Below are 21,877 nucleotides of genomic sequence, written 5' to 3'. Positions count from 1 at the left end.
TTCATCTTAATCTTAATAATGTAAAATATAGTCTCTCTATTCTCTAATTTTCGTACCATTTGGAATATTTCATCTTAAGGAGAGATAAATTTGATTAATGTTTTTGAAATATATTTAGAAGATAAAATATATTTATGTGAAATTTCGTTAATTTCATCATAATATATTTTTTTTAATTATGTACTTTTTATTATTTTTTATTAAGTGTATTTAGAGATATTGAGATTTAAAATTTACTATTATACATAAAATAAATGAGAAGAACAAAAAAGAACGTAAATCAAAAAAGTATAACTCAATACAATTGCATATTAATAAATAGAAGAAATTAATACCAAACACATTATTAAATGTTTGATGTCTATCTATAAATCACTAAAAAAATGTATTTTGACTTTAAATTAAACGCAACTAATCTTCCCAGTTCACCACCTTCTCTATATATACTCACAATTTTCGATACATTCTTCACACCCAAAAATTAATCTTAATTTACACATAATTAACATCATAATCATAGTCGGTATCGATTCTTGCTAATTAATATGGAGAGCTTTAAGAAGCAATTGAGATTAAGTGCATTAATAATCATGTTCTTATTTGTAGTCATCACTACCCTTCCTTACACGTTAGCTCTTCAATTCAATTTTTATAGTAAATCATGTCCAAATGCTGAAAATATTGTTCGACAAATTGTTCAGCGACGTGTTAAAGCTGATAGAACTATCCCTGCTGCCTTGCTACGTATGCATTTTCATGATTGTTTTGTTAGGGTAAGTTCATTGTTAACTATAATTTTATAATAAGTATGAATTTTATAATTTACTTTTATTTTTAAGTGTTTTAACACTTTAAAAAATATGTTAATTTAATAATTTTTTAGAAAAATGGTGTATTATTCGTAAAAATGTAAAAAAAAAGTATATTAACCAATTAATCACTAAATAACAGCTTATTAACTTTATTTTCTTCCAGCTCATTAGTTTAATTTTGCTAAATTATTTATGATTGCTTAATATATATAAACTAATATCAATAATTCAATATTTACTCTCAAAATTAGACGTGATCGAAGTCAGTATTGATATCATATACACTATTTTTTTTATATTGCAATATAATTCAGAGGTAGAAGTGTGTATTATTTGACTAAAAAATCAAGGTCAACTATATATGATTAATTATTATAAATAAATACATAATCATATGTTAAATACTTTATTACGTTCTTTCACTTATGTTCATTATTATTATAATGTAGGGATGTGATGCGTCCATATTGATAGACTCAACAACAAACAACCAAGCAGAGAAAGACGCGGGAGCTAATGGATCTGTTAGAGAGTATGCTCTCATCGATCAAATAAAGGCTGCTCTTGAACGTGCATGCCCTAAAACTGTTTCTTGTGCCGATATCATTGCACTTGCTACAAGAGACTCTGTTGCCCTATCTGGTGGTCCAATGTATAGTGTCCCAACAGGTAGGATGGATGGGCTTATATCTCGGGCCAGTGAAGTAAATCTTCCGAGCCCGAGCTTTACTGTTGCTCAAGCCCGTCAATCTTTTAGTGCTCGTGGGTTAACCCTAAATGATATGGTCGTCTTACTGGGAGGTGGTCATACTATTGGAGTAGCTCACTGCAATTTCTTCCAAAATCGAGTAACAAACTTTCAAAACACCGGAGCCCCAGATCGTACCATGGATAAGACTTTGGCAAGCAAGCTTAGGAATCTTTGTGCATCAAACCCAAACGCAAATCCTAGTACATTCCTTGACCAAAACACATCGTTTGTGTTTGATAATGAATACTACAATCAAATTAAAAAGAACAAAGGGATATTGCAAATTGATCAAGAGCTTGCACTAGACCCTTTAAGTTCTTCAATGGTTTCAAGTCTTGCTACTAATAATAACCAATTTAGAAAAAGCTTTGTTAATGCCATTATCAAAATGGGAAACATCAAGGGAAGTGGTGGTGGAGAAATTAGAAAAAATTGTAGGAGAAAAAACTAAAAAGAAAATTTATGATGGGAATTAAGATATTGGAAGCCCTTGTCATCCTTTCCTTTCCTCACCCTTTCATGAACCTTCAAGTTATGTAATGCTATATGGTCCCTATTGAGGGAATCCTGTATAGTTGTATTTAATGTTTATTTTGTTGATTCATTTCATGCATGTACGTACTATATGTAAGTACAATATTGTAACAATTATTATGTACGTTGAACTTCAATCACATTAATGATTATATGCATGTTTATTGCTTCGTTTATACGAGAATTTATACGTATTTTTAACCAAATATTGATTGCTAAAACTAAAATATATAATTGGGGATAGACATGGGTCTTTGGTCTATGAATCTAGATACATATTCAACGTATGAGGTTTATATTTCATTCTAATACCATTTGATAAAAAGAGTAGTTCATCCTAACTCATGTGACATGTAAGTTTTTTTCCAACAAGAATGTTCTACAAAGCATAAACATTACATGGATAGGCTTTTAGATTTAGTGGTTCAAGAGCATATATCAAAGGGCAAATAGCGCTAGTGATGGACCATAGAGCGTCCATAAAAAATCAACTGGTGGTCTCAAAACCAAATCGTTGTGCTAAACCAGATCCCTATTCCACATGGTCGAAACATGTTTGTCAAATTGTAGCATAACAAATTGTACTTAAAGCCGCTAGCTAGATCAACCACACAGTTGGGGCATGTTTGTCAAATGATCTTAAGTGAACGCAATTGGCTGGTTTGACCAGCTGAAAGTATTAGCTAATAAGTCAGCTTGTTAAGCTAACTATTTAATTAAGCCAAATGTTAGAAAGATGTTTGTTAAATTATTTGTTGGCTGTTAATTGTTTATTAGAGAATTAGTCTAAAAGCCAAAAGCCAATGAAAAAGGCGATTATATTTATTTATTTATTTTAGTTTAAAAGTTAGTTTTTTAACTAGTTTAAAATTATGCATCAAATGCTTTTTAGCTTTTTGATCAAGGCAAAAGTCAAGATAATATCAAATAAAAAAGGTTAACTGCAAGAGGGCCATTTAGTTTTGCTTTAGCTATGCTATTGTTTGTGCGGCATGAATAGAGCCTCACTTTGCTTGCTCCCTTCTTTTGGCCTTAGCCTTGTGAAGAATGTCTTTATTTTACAATCACATTATTTGTAACACTAGAATTTCTTTCTACAATTTAAAATTTTGATTTCATATAAAGGGTTGAAAATTTAAGAATTTTTATTAAAGGTGGTATCTGATAAGTTGTTTCTACTTTATTTTTTGTATTTTCAAATGTTTTATGATATTGTTTTTGAAAATTAAAACTTTTGATCAGAGCTTAGGTTAATTGGTTTGAGTGTATTGGTCTTTGCTACTATACCATCATACTCACTAAATCCTACTAAGTAGTAGGATTTGGGGATAAAAGACACAAGCCCTACCCATTTTCCCTCCCAAAAGATAAGGCACGAGCAATATGATTAAAGAGACTCTCATCATCATCATATCAATATTTCACCCGAAAGCAGATTTGGTTGAGGAAGGTGAAGGATTATCTAAATCCGTACTAGAGAAAAGCGATCGGTGATCAAAGAGACTCTGTCAAGGAACCAACTCAACCAAAAGCTTAAGCTGATGGTTGAAGCCCCAGGATATGTTATATACTCTAACACGCCCCCTCACACAAGAGCCCTATGGGCTAGAAGTGTGGATGCAACACATGCCCTTCTCATAACTGGCACTAAATATTCCACTTTAAATGAGGGGTGGTTGAGATTCGAACCCGTAACCTCTTGTCACATTGGCTCTGATACTATGTCAAGGAACCAACTCAACCAAAAACTTAAGCTGATGGTTGAAGCCCTAAGATATGTTATATACTCTAACAGACTCTCAAATACAAAAAGCAAAGTGATGAGTGATGCCAAGTAGGCAATGAAAAAAATTACCCGCGTAAACCAGCACAAATTAGGCATAAAATAGAGAAATACATATAAATACACAAATATGAAATAGTATACACCTGAACTCCTATCCTTAATCCAAGAGACAAATTTATAAGGAGTACTTAAACGCGTTTCATAGAAAATGGGATCTTGTCTCACTAAAAGCATGAAAATCTGAGTTCGTACTCTCGTTGCCTTTTACTTTAATTCTTTTATTTTCTTGGCTTAGCTTGCAATTTTATTAGAACAAATTTTCACCAAATAAAACGGGTAAAATATTAATTAGAAGCATCGATCTTTTTAATTTTGCTGTGTTAATGATTATGTAGTCACATGCAAAAAATATACTCCCTCCTATTCATTTTAAGTGTCCCATTTACTTTATGCACTCTATCCAATGCACTTATTCAATCTTTAATATATCGAGTTATGTATAATTAAAATTATAAAAAATTGATATTAATAATCTTTACATCAAAACGAATCAAATAAGATTCTATCAAAACGAATCAAATAAAATTCTATATGACTATGTTTTAACTTATAGATTAACAATAAAATGCAATTTAAAAGTGATAAATAAATAATGTCTCAAAAATAAATGGGACACCTAAGGTGAATAAGAGGGAGTATATTTTTTGTTTAACTGAATAATTTTAGAAGGTTCTTTTATTTGTATTATTTAAAAAAAAATCACTTAGATGTTTGTATGTATGTAAGTGAAGATTCTGAAATTATTCAAAAAAAGGGGAAGATTCTAGAAAATTGGCGGCCTTCTGTTTAAGTTAAAGTCCAAAAAAACAACAAATTATATATTTAAAATTGAATACAAAAAAGAAAAGGGCAGAGGCTGATCAATAAATAATCATAATGCATGGAATATAATCATTCGGGTTCAAGGCAATATCGCATAAATGATCTAATGCATACAAAATTACAAATTACAATGGTATCATCTTCTAAAGTTTATTGTTAAAGAAACCCTAACAGATAAATTATTTATGGCTTTATAGTTCAATTAATTAGTACCAAACAAATTATTAAGTTGTTGATACCAATATCTAAATCATATAATAACACTTTTTTTGACTTTCAATTAGTCACCTTTAGGTTTATTAAAATTTTAAAATACTTTCGTCTTTTCTTGTTTGAAGAGCTTCTCTAACTACCCCTAAATTAAAGAAAAAAAAATCCGTTAGATGTTTTTTGGGTCATTGAATTGTTTTCCTTCAAATTATCGGGTCAAGGTTTTTTTAAAAAGTTATTTTCTTATCACTATCAAATCAAAAAAACAATTTTTTTTTGTTTTTATAATTAATACTTACAAAAAGAACATCGTTTGTCAATTGTAAAGTTTCAAACAAAGAAACAAAAACTCAAAATTCAAAAAATAAGTAGATATATAATAGATTTTTGAACTACCCCTGAATTAAAGAAAAAATGGTCAGTTAGATGTTTTTCAGATCTTAAATCGTTTTCCTTCAAGTTATCGGGTCAAGGTTTTTTATGAAAATATTTTCTTATCACTATCAAATCAAAATACTTTTTGTTTTTATAATTAATACTTATAAACAGAACATCGTTTGGAAATTGTAAAGTTTCAACAAAGAAAGAAAAACTCAAAATTCAAAAAATGAGTAGATATATAATAAATTCCATCGAAAATGAAGATGTGAAACCGAAAAAGGGATAAAATTAAGAAATTGAGAAAATGAGTTATAACGATCAGGCTTGAATTACGATTGAATTTAACTTAGTTTTTCAAATTATCAGGCCATTTTCACATTCTTGATCAAATATTTTGGGCTATTAACACCCCTATTTTTTAATTAACTATCGAATTAATTTCAGGTTGGATAAAAAAATTAAAAGGTCTAGTCAACTATATCCTTTTCCAACTCATAACCTGAATTAGCTTGTCTTTATATACTCACATTTTTGTATTCATTTATGCACACCCAAAAACTAAGAGTAAACCACATATATACTCATCTTCATCATTATATCAGTCCCTGCTAAAATGGACAATTTTCCAAAGCAGTTGAAGTTAACTGCATTAATAATGTTCTTATTTATAGTCGCGTTTTCTCACACGTTAGCCCTTCAACAAAATTACTACAGTTATTCATGTCCAAATGCTGAAAACATCGTTAAACAAATCGTTCAGCAACGCTTCAAAGCTGATAGAAGTGTCGCTGCTGCTTTGCTTCGTATGCATTTTCATGATTGCTTTGTTAGGGTAAGCTTTTTGTATATATCATCGGCTCATCGCTTAATTAATTATAAGTTAATTAATTGTATGCATTAGCTATTCATGTCCTAATCAAAAATCTAATGATGTAATATGATTATTACGATGTAGGGATGTGATGCGTCCATATTGATAGACTCAACAACAAACAACCAAGCAGAGAAAGATGCGGGAGCTAATGGATCTGTTAGAGAGTATGCTCTCATCGATCAAATAAAGGCTGCTCTTGAACGTGCATGTCCTAAAACTGTTTCTTGTGCCGATATCATTACACTTGCTACAAGAGACGCTGTTGCCCTATCTGGTGGGCCAGTGTATAGTGTCCCAACAGGTAGGCTGGATGGGCTTATATCTCGGGCCAGTGAAGTAAACCTTCCGAGCCCGAGCTTTACTGTTGCTCAAGCCCGTCAATCTTTTAGTGCTCGTGGGTTAACCCTAAATGATATGGTCGTCTTACTGGGAGGTGGTCATACTATTGGAGTAGCTCACTGCAATTTCTTCCAAAATCGAGTAACCAACTTTCAAAACACCGGAGCCCCAGATCGTACCATGGATAAGACTTTGGCAAGCAAGCTAAGGAAACTTTGTGCATCAAACCCAAACGCAAATCCTAGTACATTCCTTGACCAAAACACATCGTTTGTGTTTGATAATGAATACTACAATCAAATTAAAAAGAACAAAGGGATATTGCAAATTGATCAAGAGCTTGCACTAGACCCTTTAAGTTCTTCAATGGTTTCAAGTATTGCTACTAATAATAACCAATTTAGAAAAAGCTTTGTTAATGCCATTATCAAAATGGGGAACATCAAAGGAAGTGGTGGTGGAGAAATTAGGAAAAATTGTAGGAGAAAAAACTAAAAAGAAAATTTAGGACCATCTAATTAAGATATTAGAAGCCCTTTTCTTTTTCTTTATTTCTCCTTTCATCTAATCATCATACATACTCTATGTAAGAACAAAATTGTAACAATTATTGTGATGAACTTCATTCGTATTTGTGATTATATATGCAACTACGTACTTTTAGTCACCATCTTAATCCTATCTGTTTTAAACATCTCGTATAGAAGAAAGTTTTGTATGAACTTGATACACGCTATTTTACTGTGCATTAACATACCATATAAAATAATGTATTTTCCACGTAACATATATAATCAAGTACAATAATAGGTTAAATATTTACTATTTTTAAATTGGTTCATAATAGAGCATCGACTAAGTCTATATAAGACTTTTGCCTCACATAGATTTGTCATATAATTAAGGGAAATTCCACATGGTAGCATCTAATTTTCATGAAACACCAGTGATAGCTCTTTTGTAAGATTTTTCCTCATGATAGTATCCAGTTTATGCACTATCTAACTGTCGTAGCATTTTTCGTTAAATTCTTGTTATTTCCATTTAATTCATCATTTTGTAAGATTTTTCCACATGATAGTATCCAGTTTTTGCTCTCAAATGTTTAATTCACCGATTAATTTATCAACGCCCTTAAATGTTGTAACAATTAAGTAGATATGTATTAGGGCTTAGTATGCACCTTTTGAACTTATGAAATAAACCTTTTGAGCTTATAAAATGCGTCTTTTGAATTATTTATTAGTGTTTATAATGCACCTTTTGAACTTTATAATGCCAATAATTTGAATGACAAAAAATTTACAACATTTAAGGGCTTTGATTAATTAATCGGTGAATTAAACGTCAAATGGTGAATTAAACATTTGAGAGCAAAAGTGGATGCTACCATGTGGAATAATCTTACAAAATGATGAATTAAATAGAAATTAACAAGAATTTAACGAAAAATGCTACGGCAGTTAGATAGTGCATAAACTGGATGCTACCATGTGGAAAAATCTTATAAAAGTGCAACCACTGTCGTTTCATGAAAACTAGATGTTACCATGTGAAATTTCCCTATAATTAATCTTATTAAAGACACCAAAAATAGTGTCATAATGTGCTGTGGAATAAACTTCTCCAAGTAATCTTACTATGCATTGTCAAACTCAAACATACATGATACATCACACGCTCTAATTCTATGTTAAATTTATTGGGCTTACGTATTTAGACTTGCACAAGAGAAGAGTATGATCACATAAATTTGATTGATTTTCAACCCGCCTACAAGATTATATATTAGTCACACCTTCTCTGACTCTTTAATGTGAGATAATTACAACAGTTGATATTCTCTAACATGGTTAAGGATAAGGAAGAGTTTGGCCTAGAACCAAGTTGTATAAGGAAAGATAGTATGTCATCAAGGTATTTTCACCATGCTTTTTTTTTTGGCATTTGCAGACACGAAGAGGTGTCACATTATATAATGCAATTTTATGACGCTTTTCAAGTCACCATTTGGATCTTTGACACGACTTCTATAAGTTGCCATTAAGTTTGCGACACTTTTCAGAGCCAGCTTATATCATTTTCATTCACAAAAAAATAAAAAAGTAATGAGTTCATCATTTGTAACCCTTTTTATGACGCTTTTCAAGTCACCAGTTGAATCTTTAACACCACTTCTATAAGTGTTGATATACATACTGTACAGCCTCATGTACAATAGCATTAATGGCGGAAATCTCTACTGATTCCTCACCTTCCCTTGCTACACCTACAGCAGATCCTACACAAGATCCAACAAGTTTATATTACTTGCATCCTTTCGACCATGCTAACACTAAACTTGTTTCAAACCTCTTTGATGGTTCTGGATATGGTGATTGGAAGAGATCGGTCATTATTGGTTTAACAGCTAAAAATAAACTGAGTTTTATTGATAATTCTCTTCCTAAACCCACAGATGATCCTGTTCTTCGCGTGCTTGGGAACGTTGCAATAATATGGTCATTGGCTGGTTAATCGCTTCCCTTGATCGAAATCTTGCGAAGAGTATCATGTATTATTGCACAGCCAGTGAAATATGGAAAGATTTAGAAGATCGTTTTGGTCAGTCTTCTTATTCTCAACTCTATGCCTAACAAGAAGAATTAGCTACCCTAAGTGGCTTCCTATGTCCTAAGATCAGATAGTATCTGCTACACCACCAGCACACTTCTAACCGTTGCAGTAATGAATGTCACTCTCAGACTAGACTTCCACAGGAGGTTTGAAGCAGCAAAGGACTAAGGTAAGTCAGTGGCACTAGCAGCAAATAAGACTTGTTCAGGGCCTGGGAGCCTACTGGTGTATACAAAGTTGGTAATTACGCCCACGTGACCGTTGGATACTTAGTGTTAAAGTGCCCATTATTACCCACATGTGGGTTGTCTAACATTGGAGAAAGAGATGAGGATAAGTTACTTTGTAAACGTGAAGAGTGATTCTACTACTACCAGCCAATTGGTTTTAGCAGTGAACCGCCTTTGATTTGTACGTGGGTTATCTCTTCTTCTCCTTATTTGGATTGTCCAGCTCCATTTTCTAAATTCTAACACTTAGCTTTGGACATAATCACTTCTTAAAATGTTTGACCTCACCCAAGTTGTAAATTTTCTCCCCTAAGACCATTGTTACCTGGAATGAGAAACGAAAACGAAAACACGGAACGCAACCTAGATTGACTCAGGAACGATTGAATACGAGATCCATTATGTATAAGATATATATTTGAAAACAAAATTAAACTAAAATGATTAATTTGCTTTAAGAAATTATTTTCCAGTGGAAATTTTTTAGATTTTTTGGTTTCATCTTGGCTTTTTCTCCCTTTCTTGGCCAAAATTACTTTTAAAAATGGTCTTCTAAACCTGGATGATGCCTTGAGCGATTTAGATCGCGTTTCGTGGTGATTGGAGTCGACTGTTCCCGGATCGCGGAACGTAGCTACGTTCCACGTTCCATGTAACTATGCCTAAGACTGATACCCACATCCATCTATGTCAATCGTCATCCAAAGCAAATCTTTTAAATGCACTAGAATGAGTTTTGTGAGCAGCACATGTGCATCTACAGACACCAATATCAAAGTCATAGCTAAAAGACTCCAATTCCGAAATCTTTAGGATGAAAATGTTAGTAGATTTGATGGTGAAAATCCTGAGGAAACATATCATATCAGAAAGTTACTGTGCCCTTGTTTAAAATTACGCTCTCTCAACACTTTTGTTTTGTGGTATTTTCCTTTTGAATCTAAGTCTATGGTATATATGGTATGGTGAAGACTGAAGATGAGTATATAGCTAGCCAAGGACTAAACAGAATACCCCAGCAACATCCCAAAACACCTGCAATGGGCAGCCATCCACACAACGCCCCAAAGGAGAATAAAACTAACATCCTAACAACATCACCACCAAAATCAACCCTACAATCAGGCCTCACACATCTCGCCGGCCGGGACAAACAATTACAAATACAACAATATAAAAGGAAATTCAATTTCATCACTATTCTATCATCTTTCTTCATTCAAGACAATCAAATGAACAGCTTTCTAATAAATTTAGGTTTGCAATCAAAACAAGAAAACAAATATTACCAATAAATGTCCATCAATCGTGAATATATATAATCAATACAAGCGCTTCGACAAAAAAAAAAAAACAAAAAACAAATAAGCACTAAGAATTTTTTAAGAAAAAATAGAAAATTGCACCTTTTGTATTGAAAAATTGAATCCAGAATCAGGAGGAAATTAGTACATGGCTACATGCCGACGAAACCGGATTCTCAAATTGTGAGTATTATAAAAAGGCCGTTTATGTTTTGTTTGAAGTTTATGTTTACATATCACTGAATTAGGTTTTATTGGTCATTAATTATTAATTTTAAGTTATTAAATTTGAGAAAAAAAAATTAATTGCAAAAAAATAAAGAAAAAATAAGTGGGCAATTTTGCACCTGTAGAACTTGTTGTATCAGACTTGAGACTATACCATATATAATCACGAAAGTCTTATATGAGACCGTCTTATTGTGAAATGAGCTCGTATAAATAACCCATTAGTAAAAAAATATTAAAAAACAATAAAATTTAAATTGTATAGGGTAGCAATTTTTTTTAAAAAAAATTGGGTTGACCCAATTGAGGCCGTCTCACGATGAGACAGTCTCAATCAAAAATTAGTGAAAAGCAAAATAAAGTTATTGTAACATCATTTTCACTTCATTATAAAATAGTTATTTCAGATAACGACTTTATTGCAAAATTAATAGAAATTTATTTTTAGAATTTTTTTTTGAGATATATTTTTAAAATTATTTAAGTTAGCTTACAAGCTTATTTCACTAATAATAATTAAGTACTACAACAAGAAATAAAATCATTTAAAAAAATTTCATTATGCCATCCAAACAACCATATATAATTCTCCATCATACTACAATCCATGTTCCATAACGCTGCAATAGTAACACTTAACAAATTGAAACAAAATTGCAAGTCCACAAATACACTTTCCAATACTCAAACTATAAAAACAAAAGATTGGTTAGTGAATGAAGGAATCATCATAAATATCATAAACTTTCTTTTATTCGGAAGTAAAATAAAGAATCCCTATCGGTGATCGAGGCAGAGGGATTCAATCCAACTATGAGCAGTGAGAATCAAACCCCTATTACAAGGGTAAAAGGAAAGCTCTTAACCAATAAGATAACCTATGATTCTCATAAATATTATAAACTTCTTGGGGAGTAAGCTAAAGAATCCCAACAAGTGAGGAAGAGGGATTTGATCAATATGACTGTAAGTGGTGAGAATCAAACACCTATCACAAAGATTAAAGAAAAGTTCTTACTCGCCTAACCCATAATTCTCATAAATACCATACACATATCCAAGGGATTAGTTAAGGATGTGATAATCTTGTGTAAATATGAAGCAAAAACTGACATGCAATGGTGAAAACTATGGCAAAAAGTGCTTGTTGTCGCAATGAAATAGTCTTTTCTCCTTTCTCATGGCAGTGCACATTCCTAACTGTAGATTTTGTACTTGTAGTAGTAGTATTAGTAGGAGAGTAAAGGAAAGCCAGAGATACACAATCTTTAGTTTTGCTTGTATATATTGGTTTCCCAATCACTTGCTTATATCGTCCACCACTCCAAGTCTGTAGCAATACATACCCATATTAAAACATATAATTAGTAAATTGTAATGAAATAATTAATATTTTTGATCCCCAGTTAGGTAGCTCAAAGAAGAGGAAACACAAAAAGGTTGACAGCTATAAAGGGTAATAATTAAAAAAAAAGAAACAACCTTTGGTCATGATTATGAATCAAACAACACGAGGGGCCTTCTATTTCTATAATTTGTTGGGCATCATTAGCACCAACATCTAAATTTTTACCTTGTCGCGTTTCGTCGTCTATTTGGCCATGCTCTTTTTTTTATATGGGTTGTTTTTTACATTCCTTTTTAGAGTCTAATCGTAGTTTTTATAAGCGGAATACACTTAATATAATGATGATGATTTAAATATTTACCATTTAATACGGATAATGACAGTGCTATAGACGATGAAAATTATATTCTGTCATAAAAAAAATTACGAAATGCAATCTAAAGATTATATGGAATATGAGTATTTATATAAAAAGCTAAAAGTAAAATTATTGAAAAGTATTACATCGATTGACTTACAATAATTTTTATTTGTCAAATTTAATTGGTTTGTTCTTAGTTTTCTCATAAGTATATATTTTGTTCAACTTCGTTAGATTTTACTATTTATCATCATTTAATATAGATCATTTGATTTTATTTACTTATACTAGTAGAAACTAGTGTTCTTTATGACTTCCTCAAAAAAAAAATTCACCTAGGTTTCTCAAAAATTATTAAACTTTAAATCTTAGCGCCTAATTTTATTCGTATAATAAATCAGTCCCTACTAACTCACAATCTAAATCTGTCATTTACCTAATTGATGTAAAAATAATAGAAAATGAGACTAAAATTCTAAACATGTTACCTGAATTTGATCCCCAGCAGTGACAACCAAAGCATTTTGTAATGGAGTGAAAGAAATCCATCCTTTCTTGGAGTAAACATGAAACTCAGAAGAAGCATCACAAATATGCAATGATAATGCATGTGAATAATCTGATCCATTGATCATCATCCTTATTACATCATATCTAAGGGAGCTTATGCATTCATCAGCTGTTACATCATGAGGATGCTTGTACATGTGGCATACACAACCATTCTTATTATCATCATTTGACAATTTACCATTTTTCGCTGAATCATTCTCATCATCAATCAATTTCAACACAATCTCCTTTCCAATCTTCTCAATTAAAGATGCTAGGCTCTCCATTTTATCACTGCAATAATGCAACATCATCATCATACCTAATATATCTCGCTCATAAGAATATGAGCAAGATCTAGAGATAAGAAAGACGGCAACCTATACCAACGTAGAAAGATGTGGTCAAAGAGTCCCCTGGGTCAGAATAGATACTCCGAAAAAGTTTTTTCTGCAACATGCAACTCGCAAATCTACATCTTATATGTGTATATGTTGCAATAATGCAACACACACACACACATATATATACACATATATATATATATATATATATATATATATATATATATATATATATATATATATATATATATATATATATATATATATATATATATATATATATATATATATATATATATATATATATATATATATATATATATATATATATATATATATATATATCTATCAAGGCGAGATAGGCATGTGCTCTGAATCTCAATACAAAAACTTAAAATTTTGTTTTATAACATGGAGAAAAACGAGTTTTGTAGACTGTCCTACAAACTATTGCTATGTATGTTATCTATTAAACCGAAAAATATATCATAATGAAACCAAAATGTACTTCCATACATGAATACAAATATTATAAATACAACTTCTACTCTATTATGAGAATGAAAGACAAACGAAAACTTGTAACGATTTGTTGTAATTTTCATACTCATATAATGTTTGGTAAAATAGTTTAGAGAACTGTATAGATTTTTTACCTTATTTTATTACGAATAAATAGTTAGGTGGTTGAATCATCTAATGCTAGAGTTTAGTAAATTAGATGGTTGAAATAACTTTTTATAATAAGTTGCTCATATAAATATATTCGAAATTATCATACTAATATGTCACTCCAATTGGATATTAGTTGTTTGCTACACACTACATACCAAAATTAATCAATTAACGGTGACTAAATTTTATTAAATTATTCTTATGCACAAATATCATTAATTATGTCATTAGTGGTATATATAATTCTATGTCTTTAATCATAAACAACAAAATAATATGAAAACTGACAAAACATAGACGAACAAAGTTAATTATGCAATAAGGAGTTGACCGTTAAATACCTGAATTTTGAAAATTTAGTTGGCCAAATTCCCTCCATTTTCAACTTAAATTCAGAACTCTTGCCCCAAACAAATTCTTCACCAATTTCACTAACATCTTCTACTTCCCCACTCACCTCCTCAAACCCGAACCCGATTTCTGGCAATTTAACCGCCATTCTCTTCTTCTCCGAGGACAATCGAAAAACCCGGCCTGCCCGCCTTACCACCGACTTGATCAACTCCCGGGAAATCCCGTGATTGATCACCTGAAAACACCCAATTTCCGAGAAAGTATCCTGGATCTTCTCAATTATACCATCATCATTAGAACTTATTAACTTAAAATCAACCGTTGTGATTTCTCTAAAAGAATTTTGCCGTGGGAAAATCCGATCCGGAAGTATAAGATCGGGTACCCGAAGTGAGTGCTCTAGAAACTCTGTTAAAACCTCGTCGTTCGCCACCGATGAAGCTCGCCGACTCGATCCAATCGGAGACGGAGGCGGTGCTCGGAAATCGAATGCATGATTTTCATTTTCTTGTTTTGATATTAAATTTAGAGGGGAATTTGCTAACATATTCTTTTTTTTTGGTTCTTAGGTTTATAATTGGATTAGTAAAGAAAAAGCTGGAAGAAGCTAGAACTAATTTCTTTATTGGAGTAGAATTGTTTTAAAATTTGATCATTATATGTTATAATTTGGGATTAATTAAGAAACTTTTTCATTTTTGGGTGAAATTAGACAGTAATGATGGTGATGTCCCAAATATTAATCAGTAATCATACTTTTTATCGGATTGCTTTAAATATTAGTGTCCTTTTTTTTTGAATTGGTTACTTTGACATGATATCAGAAATTAGTATGACAAAAGATCAGTGTTCGAATCTCATTCACCCTTCACTTAAATATTCAGCGTTAGTCATAAGAAAGGCATGTACTGCATTCACACTTCTAGTCCAAAGAGCTTTCGGGTGAAATGTCGTGTTAGAATATATAACATATTTTAAAACCTCTATTATTAACTTAAATTTTTTATTTAGTTGATTCCGATAAATATAAATTGATGAAATTGATTTAAAGTTTGCTTTGGTTGTTCATATAAGCTTTACAGCTTTAAATTGGTCGTTTGGTGGGGTATTAGGATTAATTTGATTGGTAAAGAAAAGCTGAGTTCTGGGACAGAGATATTTCAATCACAGTTAGCGCCAAACCATTATTTGTATTAGTATTTATATATTTTATGTTTTGATAATTATTTTTTAAAATTAACCAATTCAAACAAAAATTTTATTCGATGATTATATCTTAAAATATATTGTAGAATGTGATTACATCATATATCGATTTTATATCTGATATTAAATATTTTACTAAATGAGAAATTAATTATATTCAAACTCATGATATTTTCTTATGTTAGTTTGGGATACCACATGTTAAGTAAGCAAGAAAGGATATAATCAAAGTTGTTAAAATTGGGATTCTACTTGAAATCGTTCAAACCTGTAGAATCGAATCGGTGGAATCAAATTGTAGAATCATAAGATTCTACAATAAACTTAAATTTGCTATCTAGTCATAATTATTCACCTCAAAAGTTTAAGTTTAATACTTAAAGGTTCATTCACTTTATTTTTAAGAATGAAATAGAAAAATATATAATAAGTAGTTTAAATCTTCATACTGATTAAGAAATTAATTTTTAAAACTTACGAATAAATTTGTAGAATCGAATCGTTAAATCGTAGGATTGTAGAATCGTGTTGTGATTCTATCTTTACAAATTTTATTTCAATTAGAATCATAAGATTCTACCAACATACGATTCTACCTATGATTCAAATTGCTCGCTTATTTTTGGATTGTAAAATCGTAGAATCGTAAATCAAAATCGTGATTTTAATAACCATGGATATAATATAATAGAGTATATATACCATTAGACTACACTCATCATCTTAAATCTTGAATAAAATGAGTACTAAGTTAGTTCCTTGACAATTTATTTATAATTTTTTTTAATAAAATTATTTTCATAATCAGAAAATTTTCAATAGGACAATCTTATTATAAGATGGTTTCAAATTATACTAAATAATACATTTAAATTATTTAAAATATCCATTTTAAATATTAATATTTGCTTTTTAATTTTGAGCTTCTTGTACCATCATCATTAATTTAGTATTTCGCTTCAAAATAGGGTTTGTATTAGATGATTTACTCTGGAAAGTCTCGTGAGGTTTAGGATTTAATATCAAGTCGGTTGGTATGTCGGCAATTTTAGTAGGTGAGTGGGAGATCCATATGAAGAATGCACGTTTATATGAATGTATAATGCTCTATGTGCAAAAATGGGGAGATTACTAAATTTTTATAGGGGAGTGAATTTTAACGTATAATTTGTTTGTTTCGTCTCAAACTAAAAATGATGTTCAATATAAAGTTCAACAAAACTAATTTTATTTATAAATATATTTTAATTTTTTTCTATATTAATTAATTAAGTTAATAAAATTTACGCGATGCATATAAAGGCTAGGGTAATGAACTTTACTTAAGATTACACTTTGTAGAAAAGTAGAAAAGTCAAAAATATAAATATTAGTCATAATAATAATGATATCGTTATTAAGTTTTAGAGGGGAAATTTTTATTACGAAAGTGGCATATAAACAATTTTAAAAGGTGATAATATCAATAGTGTTTTATTTTAATAATAGTTATAGATAGATAGATTTTAGAGCACCTTCTTAATTAACTGATTTCATATCCCATTCCTTGAGCAACTTGTCTAACAAGTAACAACCAAGGAGGGTAAGGTAGGTTTAACCCTTGTTTTTAATTATAGGCCTCTATAAGGAGTATATCCAATCAAGGCCCATTCCCCAATCATCCATTAGTACGCTCTTATAGGCCTGCTGGATCAGGGTCTTGCTATTTGATCCGGCCCAGATTGGATGGTCTGGTGTATATGCATACAATATAAGTACAACAAGTCTTGTATGCCACCGTCTCACCGTGAGACGGGCCCATACAAACAACACAAATAATTCATCTAAAAAATAATTGTTTTTTAATTTAATAAATCAATATATATATATATATATATATATATATATATATATATATATGTATATATGTATATATGTATATATGTATATATATATATATATATATATATATATATATATATATATATATATATATATATATATATATATATATATATATATATATATATATATATATATATATATATATATATTGGATATAATAAGAAGGGGTTTGAAATTAAGAAGGATAAGAAGGAATTTTATCTGTTAGATTTTTAGATCAATAGTCCATCTTGCACGCGGTTCAGAAAAGAAAATAATGTGATGTTTTCTTAATTAATATGTAATACTTTCTATATAAACATGTGTCACTTGAAAATGTAATGTTTTCTAAATTAATGTGTGATGCTTTCTTCATAAACATGTGTTACTAGATCTTCTGTTGAGACAGCGTTTTTTAAACCGTTAGATCTTAAATAATCAACGGTAGCTAATCCTTCCTATCCTTCCTATTATCACACCCGTTCTTATTGGATCTCTACCATATATATATATATATACATATATATATATATATATATGTATAACTAACGTAACATGTCAAAAATTGGCTTAAAGTAACCGCCTTGATTTATTAATAATATGTAAGGAAATGGCTTAAGTAATAACTGCCTTGATTTATCAAAATAATATTAACTAATAACTGCATTTGGAAATCTCACGCCATTAATAATCTTTGCAATTAAAATTAAACACGCTGCTAATAGCCTTAACATGATGACTTGCCCATTTAAAGTGATGATTTGTCTTGTTAAATTGCTTACTGCTTCTAAAACACTCAATTTAAGATTTTATGTAATGAACTTAAAATGATTATTTGTAGACTATTGATTAATGGTGACTCAAACTAGCAAGCACCATTGAAGAAATGAGTATGGGTCAAAGAGGAGGTCCGCGGGGCGCGGAGAAGCTGCTGCCTCAGTCCACAGGGCGCAGAGTGCGTTCTGTCTCCATTTCGCGGCTCGCTTAGTTGTACACGACTCACTAAATGGCGGTTTCTTTTCACGGGAGGTGTCTTTTGGGACGGTTACTTTGTGTTAATATGTAATAACTTCCTTTTATTGGGCATTAGTATATAAACTCCCATTTTAGGATTAATAATAATAATTCACAAATTGAGAGATATCACAAGAGAGCCATTAATTTGTGAGTGTGATTGAGATTCATCTTGTAAATTCTTTGCGATCATAGTGAAAATATTTGATCTCGGTGCCAGTGGACGTAGCTATCACATTGATAGTGAACCACATTAAATCTCTTGTGTCATTTTCTTATTGTTTGCATTGAATTTCTTATTGTTTCAATATTGTTCATCGAACTTGCTTCCACTGTCGCACAACATAGACTTAAAATAGTGACTTGTAAATTGCTTACCTTATTGCTTATGAGTACTGATTTTGAGATTGTATGTGATGACCTTAATGTGATTACTTTTAGTCTTAAAGTGAAGACTTACCCCCTTAAAGTAATGACTTATCACCTTAAATTGATAACTTATATGGTTAAATTGCTTACCTAGTGCATATAAATACTCAATTTAAGGTTGTATGTGATGATCTTAAAGTGATAACTTATTCCCATAAAGTGATGACTTATATTATTTATTTGATTAGTAACTACTTATAAGTATTCATTTTAAAGTTGTGTGTGATAATCTTAACGTGATTATTCGTAGCCTTAAATTGATGATTTGTGATAATCTTAACAAAGAATTTGTCATATAAGTATTAATTCATCCCAACGACTTTTGATGGTGAATTTCTTGTATATATATTTGCAATTTTGTTGCTTTTCTCTTTTCCTTTTAAACTATATGGGACAGACGTAAAAGTAAATAAATTTTGAGTTAATCTAGTAGTTGAATGTTTTCTCTTTCAACTTTGTGATAAAGGTTTAATTCCTACTACATACAAAAAAGATCTATTTAAAAATCTTTTATAGATGATGTTAAAAAAGGAAAAAAATTGTAGATACTTCTATATAAGAAAATGTGACGAAGTAAAATAATTGAAACATTTGAATTGAGTAGATAATATATATGAAATTAGATAAAAAAAAACTCATGGATGAAAGTTAAAAAAGTACCAGACATATATTTCTATAAAAAAAATGTGACATATTAAAAGAAATGTGCTAAAAAGAAATTGTGACAAATTTAAAGCGAGACATAAAATATATATTACGAAATAAAGTAAAAGACTTAATCCCTCTATTTTATTGATTTTGCTATTTTGATTCGGCCTATAAATTTGGTTACTCATTTAAATTATTTTCGCATCACATTCAAATAATATTTGGTTTGCACAAAATATGTACATATAGCAAGAATTATGCGACCGAGGGTGTACTTATACAAACTACAAAGGTGGTAAGTACGTAGGACGGTATAGACGTAAAGTATAATACTCGAATAAAGTCAACAAGTAGTTGAACACATTTTATTCTTGTTGATGATAATTAAAAAATGTGCAAAATAGCTGAGGGTTGGTTTGTGCTTGACATATTTGACCATCAATGATTCGTTCTTTGAAAAAAAAAAAAAAAAGTTTTGAGTCCTCACCTTTTCAAATTAGAAATTAACTAAAAACTTTACATTGTAGGTCTCTTTTATGGTAATTGCCATTTAAAGTGTTTTCTTCATACCTTTCTTTGAAGTTCTTTAAGGTAATATACCTATTGTCCCTTGGGACAAATGTTTTACATTTAGCTTTACCTATTTTTCTACAAAAAAATTCTCAATCAAGTGAAATAGATAAATGAAATGGACTAGCCTGTTTGGTAAACGGTATTAAATGGAGGATAAGTAATAAAAAGTAAGTGTAATTTTGGTAAGAATATCTCTTAACAAGTTTAATGGTCATGATTATACTCCTTCAACAATCTCATTTTCTTCACAAAATTTATTCATATGCATTAGCATTTGAACATGTTACTTGGTAATGGAAAATTGTGAACAAAAAACTTTTTAATGATTAAACTTTCATTACCATGGGAGTGAAATGATAAATATTATGAAAATTTACATAATGAATCATTTTCATTGCCCCCATTTAGAACCGATTACCACACGGGCTGTTAAATTAATCATCGTAGAATGAAATTAGTGAATAATGAAATTAACATATTGAAAGAGAATGACTCGGACCCCAACAGTGGTAGAATAATGGTTAGAAGATGAGTGAAAAACAGAGCATAAACAAGAGACAATCAAACAAGCAACACAATGTGTTTATGAGGTATCTAATGATACCTCCCTTTTAAAAAAGTATCTTATCATTAATATAATCACAATTACACTAATGACTCAACTTACAATAGTCAAAAGCTCACTATTAATCCATAAAGGTACCTTTATTGGTGAAACTCCACAAATGGCACTAATACAAACAAAACCCTCTAATGGTCAATGCCCTAGCTTCTCTAATGTATTTGCCTCTCCTCTTACTTCTAGTGATGTTCTAAGGCTCCCTTATATAGCCTAGCACATATTAGAAGCCCTAGTACCAAACCCTTGAAGCCCAAGGAAATCCCGCAATAAAATAGAACACGCGATATTTGGGCTTCTAAAAAGCCGCTTGACCGAGCATGATCCGCTCGACCAATCGAGCCATACTCCAGAACACACTGACTTGCTGCAGGTGAACCGTTCAACCGAGTCAGCCCCGCTCGACCAGTTGAGCAACCTTCATCCAAGCTTCCTGATCATCTTGAGTTGCTGCCTCGTGCTTGGGCAGTTCTCCCCTCTACTCAAGCCTTGATCAATGCATCCCTTATGCACCATATACTTGTTCTTTGTCGCACTCTCATCATGGCACTCCGAAGACCCTCCACACGAGGGTGATTTGGTGCTTGCTCTAACACATATTTATGGTTGAAATGTACCTTTTCAATTAAATAAATCATAGCATAACATTATAAAATATAATAAAATAGTCTACTTTTTAACCAAATAAATAATATATACTTTGAAATTATAATCAACACCTTAAATTTTTAGTCGTATTTTATAATTTCTTTTGAAAATGATCTGATACATAACTAAACCGTGGGATGGTTTGGGATACTTTTAATTGTCAACAAATATGATTAATAGTTTAATAATATTAACGGAATGTATGAGGTAGGAGTAAATGGGAATGGCAAATTTCAAATCAAAAGGAGAAGGTACCAATTAGTGCTTTATTATTCATGTCAAGGTCATTACATTAG

The 21,877-nt window shown here is 30.7% G+C and overlaps 3 protein-coding genes across 3 annotated transcripts; 2 read left to right on the top strand and 1 right to left on the bottom strand.

Annotated features, from left to right (window-relative positions):
* Positions 1-470: 470 nt before the first annotated feature.
* On the top strand, positions 471-2,283 carry LOC130799676 (peroxidase 44-like). Its single transcript, XM_057662860.1, has 2 exons — positions 471-773; positions 1,262-2,283. The coding sequence occupies exons 1-2, from the start codon at positions 546-548 to the stop codon at positions 2,012-2,014; spliced, it is 981 nt and encodes a 326-aa protein (XP_057518843.1). The 5' UTR covers positions 471-545; the 3' UTR covers positions 2,015-2,283.
* A 3,618-nt stretch (positions 2,284-5,901) lies between these two features.
* On the top strand, positions 5,902-7,251 carry LOC130799668 (peroxidase 44-like). Its single transcript, XM_057662847.1, has 2 exons — positions 5,902-6,188; positions 6,312-7,251. Exons 1-2 carry the CDS (start codon positions 5,970-5,972, stop codon positions 7,062-7,064), a joined length of 972 nt encoding a protein of 323 aa, XP_057518830.1. The 5' UTR covers positions 5,902-5,969; the 3' UTR covers positions 7,065-7,251.
* Positions 7,252-11,510: 4,259 nt separating this feature from the next.
* Positions 11,511-15,302, bottom strand: LOC130799659 (1-aminocyclopropane-1-carboxylate oxidase). Its single transcript, XM_057662835.1, has 3 exons — positions 14,569-15,302; positions 13,145-13,502; positions 11,511-12,277 (listed from the first exon to the last, which is right to left on the bottom strand). Exons 1-3 carry the CDS (start codon positions 15,126-15,128, stop codon positions 12,017-12,019), a joined length of 1,179 nt encoding a protein of 392 aa, XP_057518818.1. The 5' UTR covers positions 15,129-15,302; the 3' UTR covers positions 11,511-12,016.
* Between the last annotated feature and the right edge of the window lie 6,575 nt (positions 15,303-21,877).

The sequence above is a fragment of the Amaranthus tricolor genome, chromosome 1 (genome assembly GCF_026212465.1).
Source record: "Amaranthus tricolor cultivar Red isolate AtriRed21 chromosome 1, ASM2621246v1, whole genome shotgun sequence".
In the NCBI taxonomy this organism is placed as follows: Eukaryota; Viridiplantae; Streptophyta; class Magnoliopsida; order Caryophyllales; family Amaranthaceae; genus Amaranthus; species Amaranthus tricolor.
Note: the sequence above shows the minus strand (reverse complement) of the source record. Positions and strands in the feature narration are given on the sequence as shown.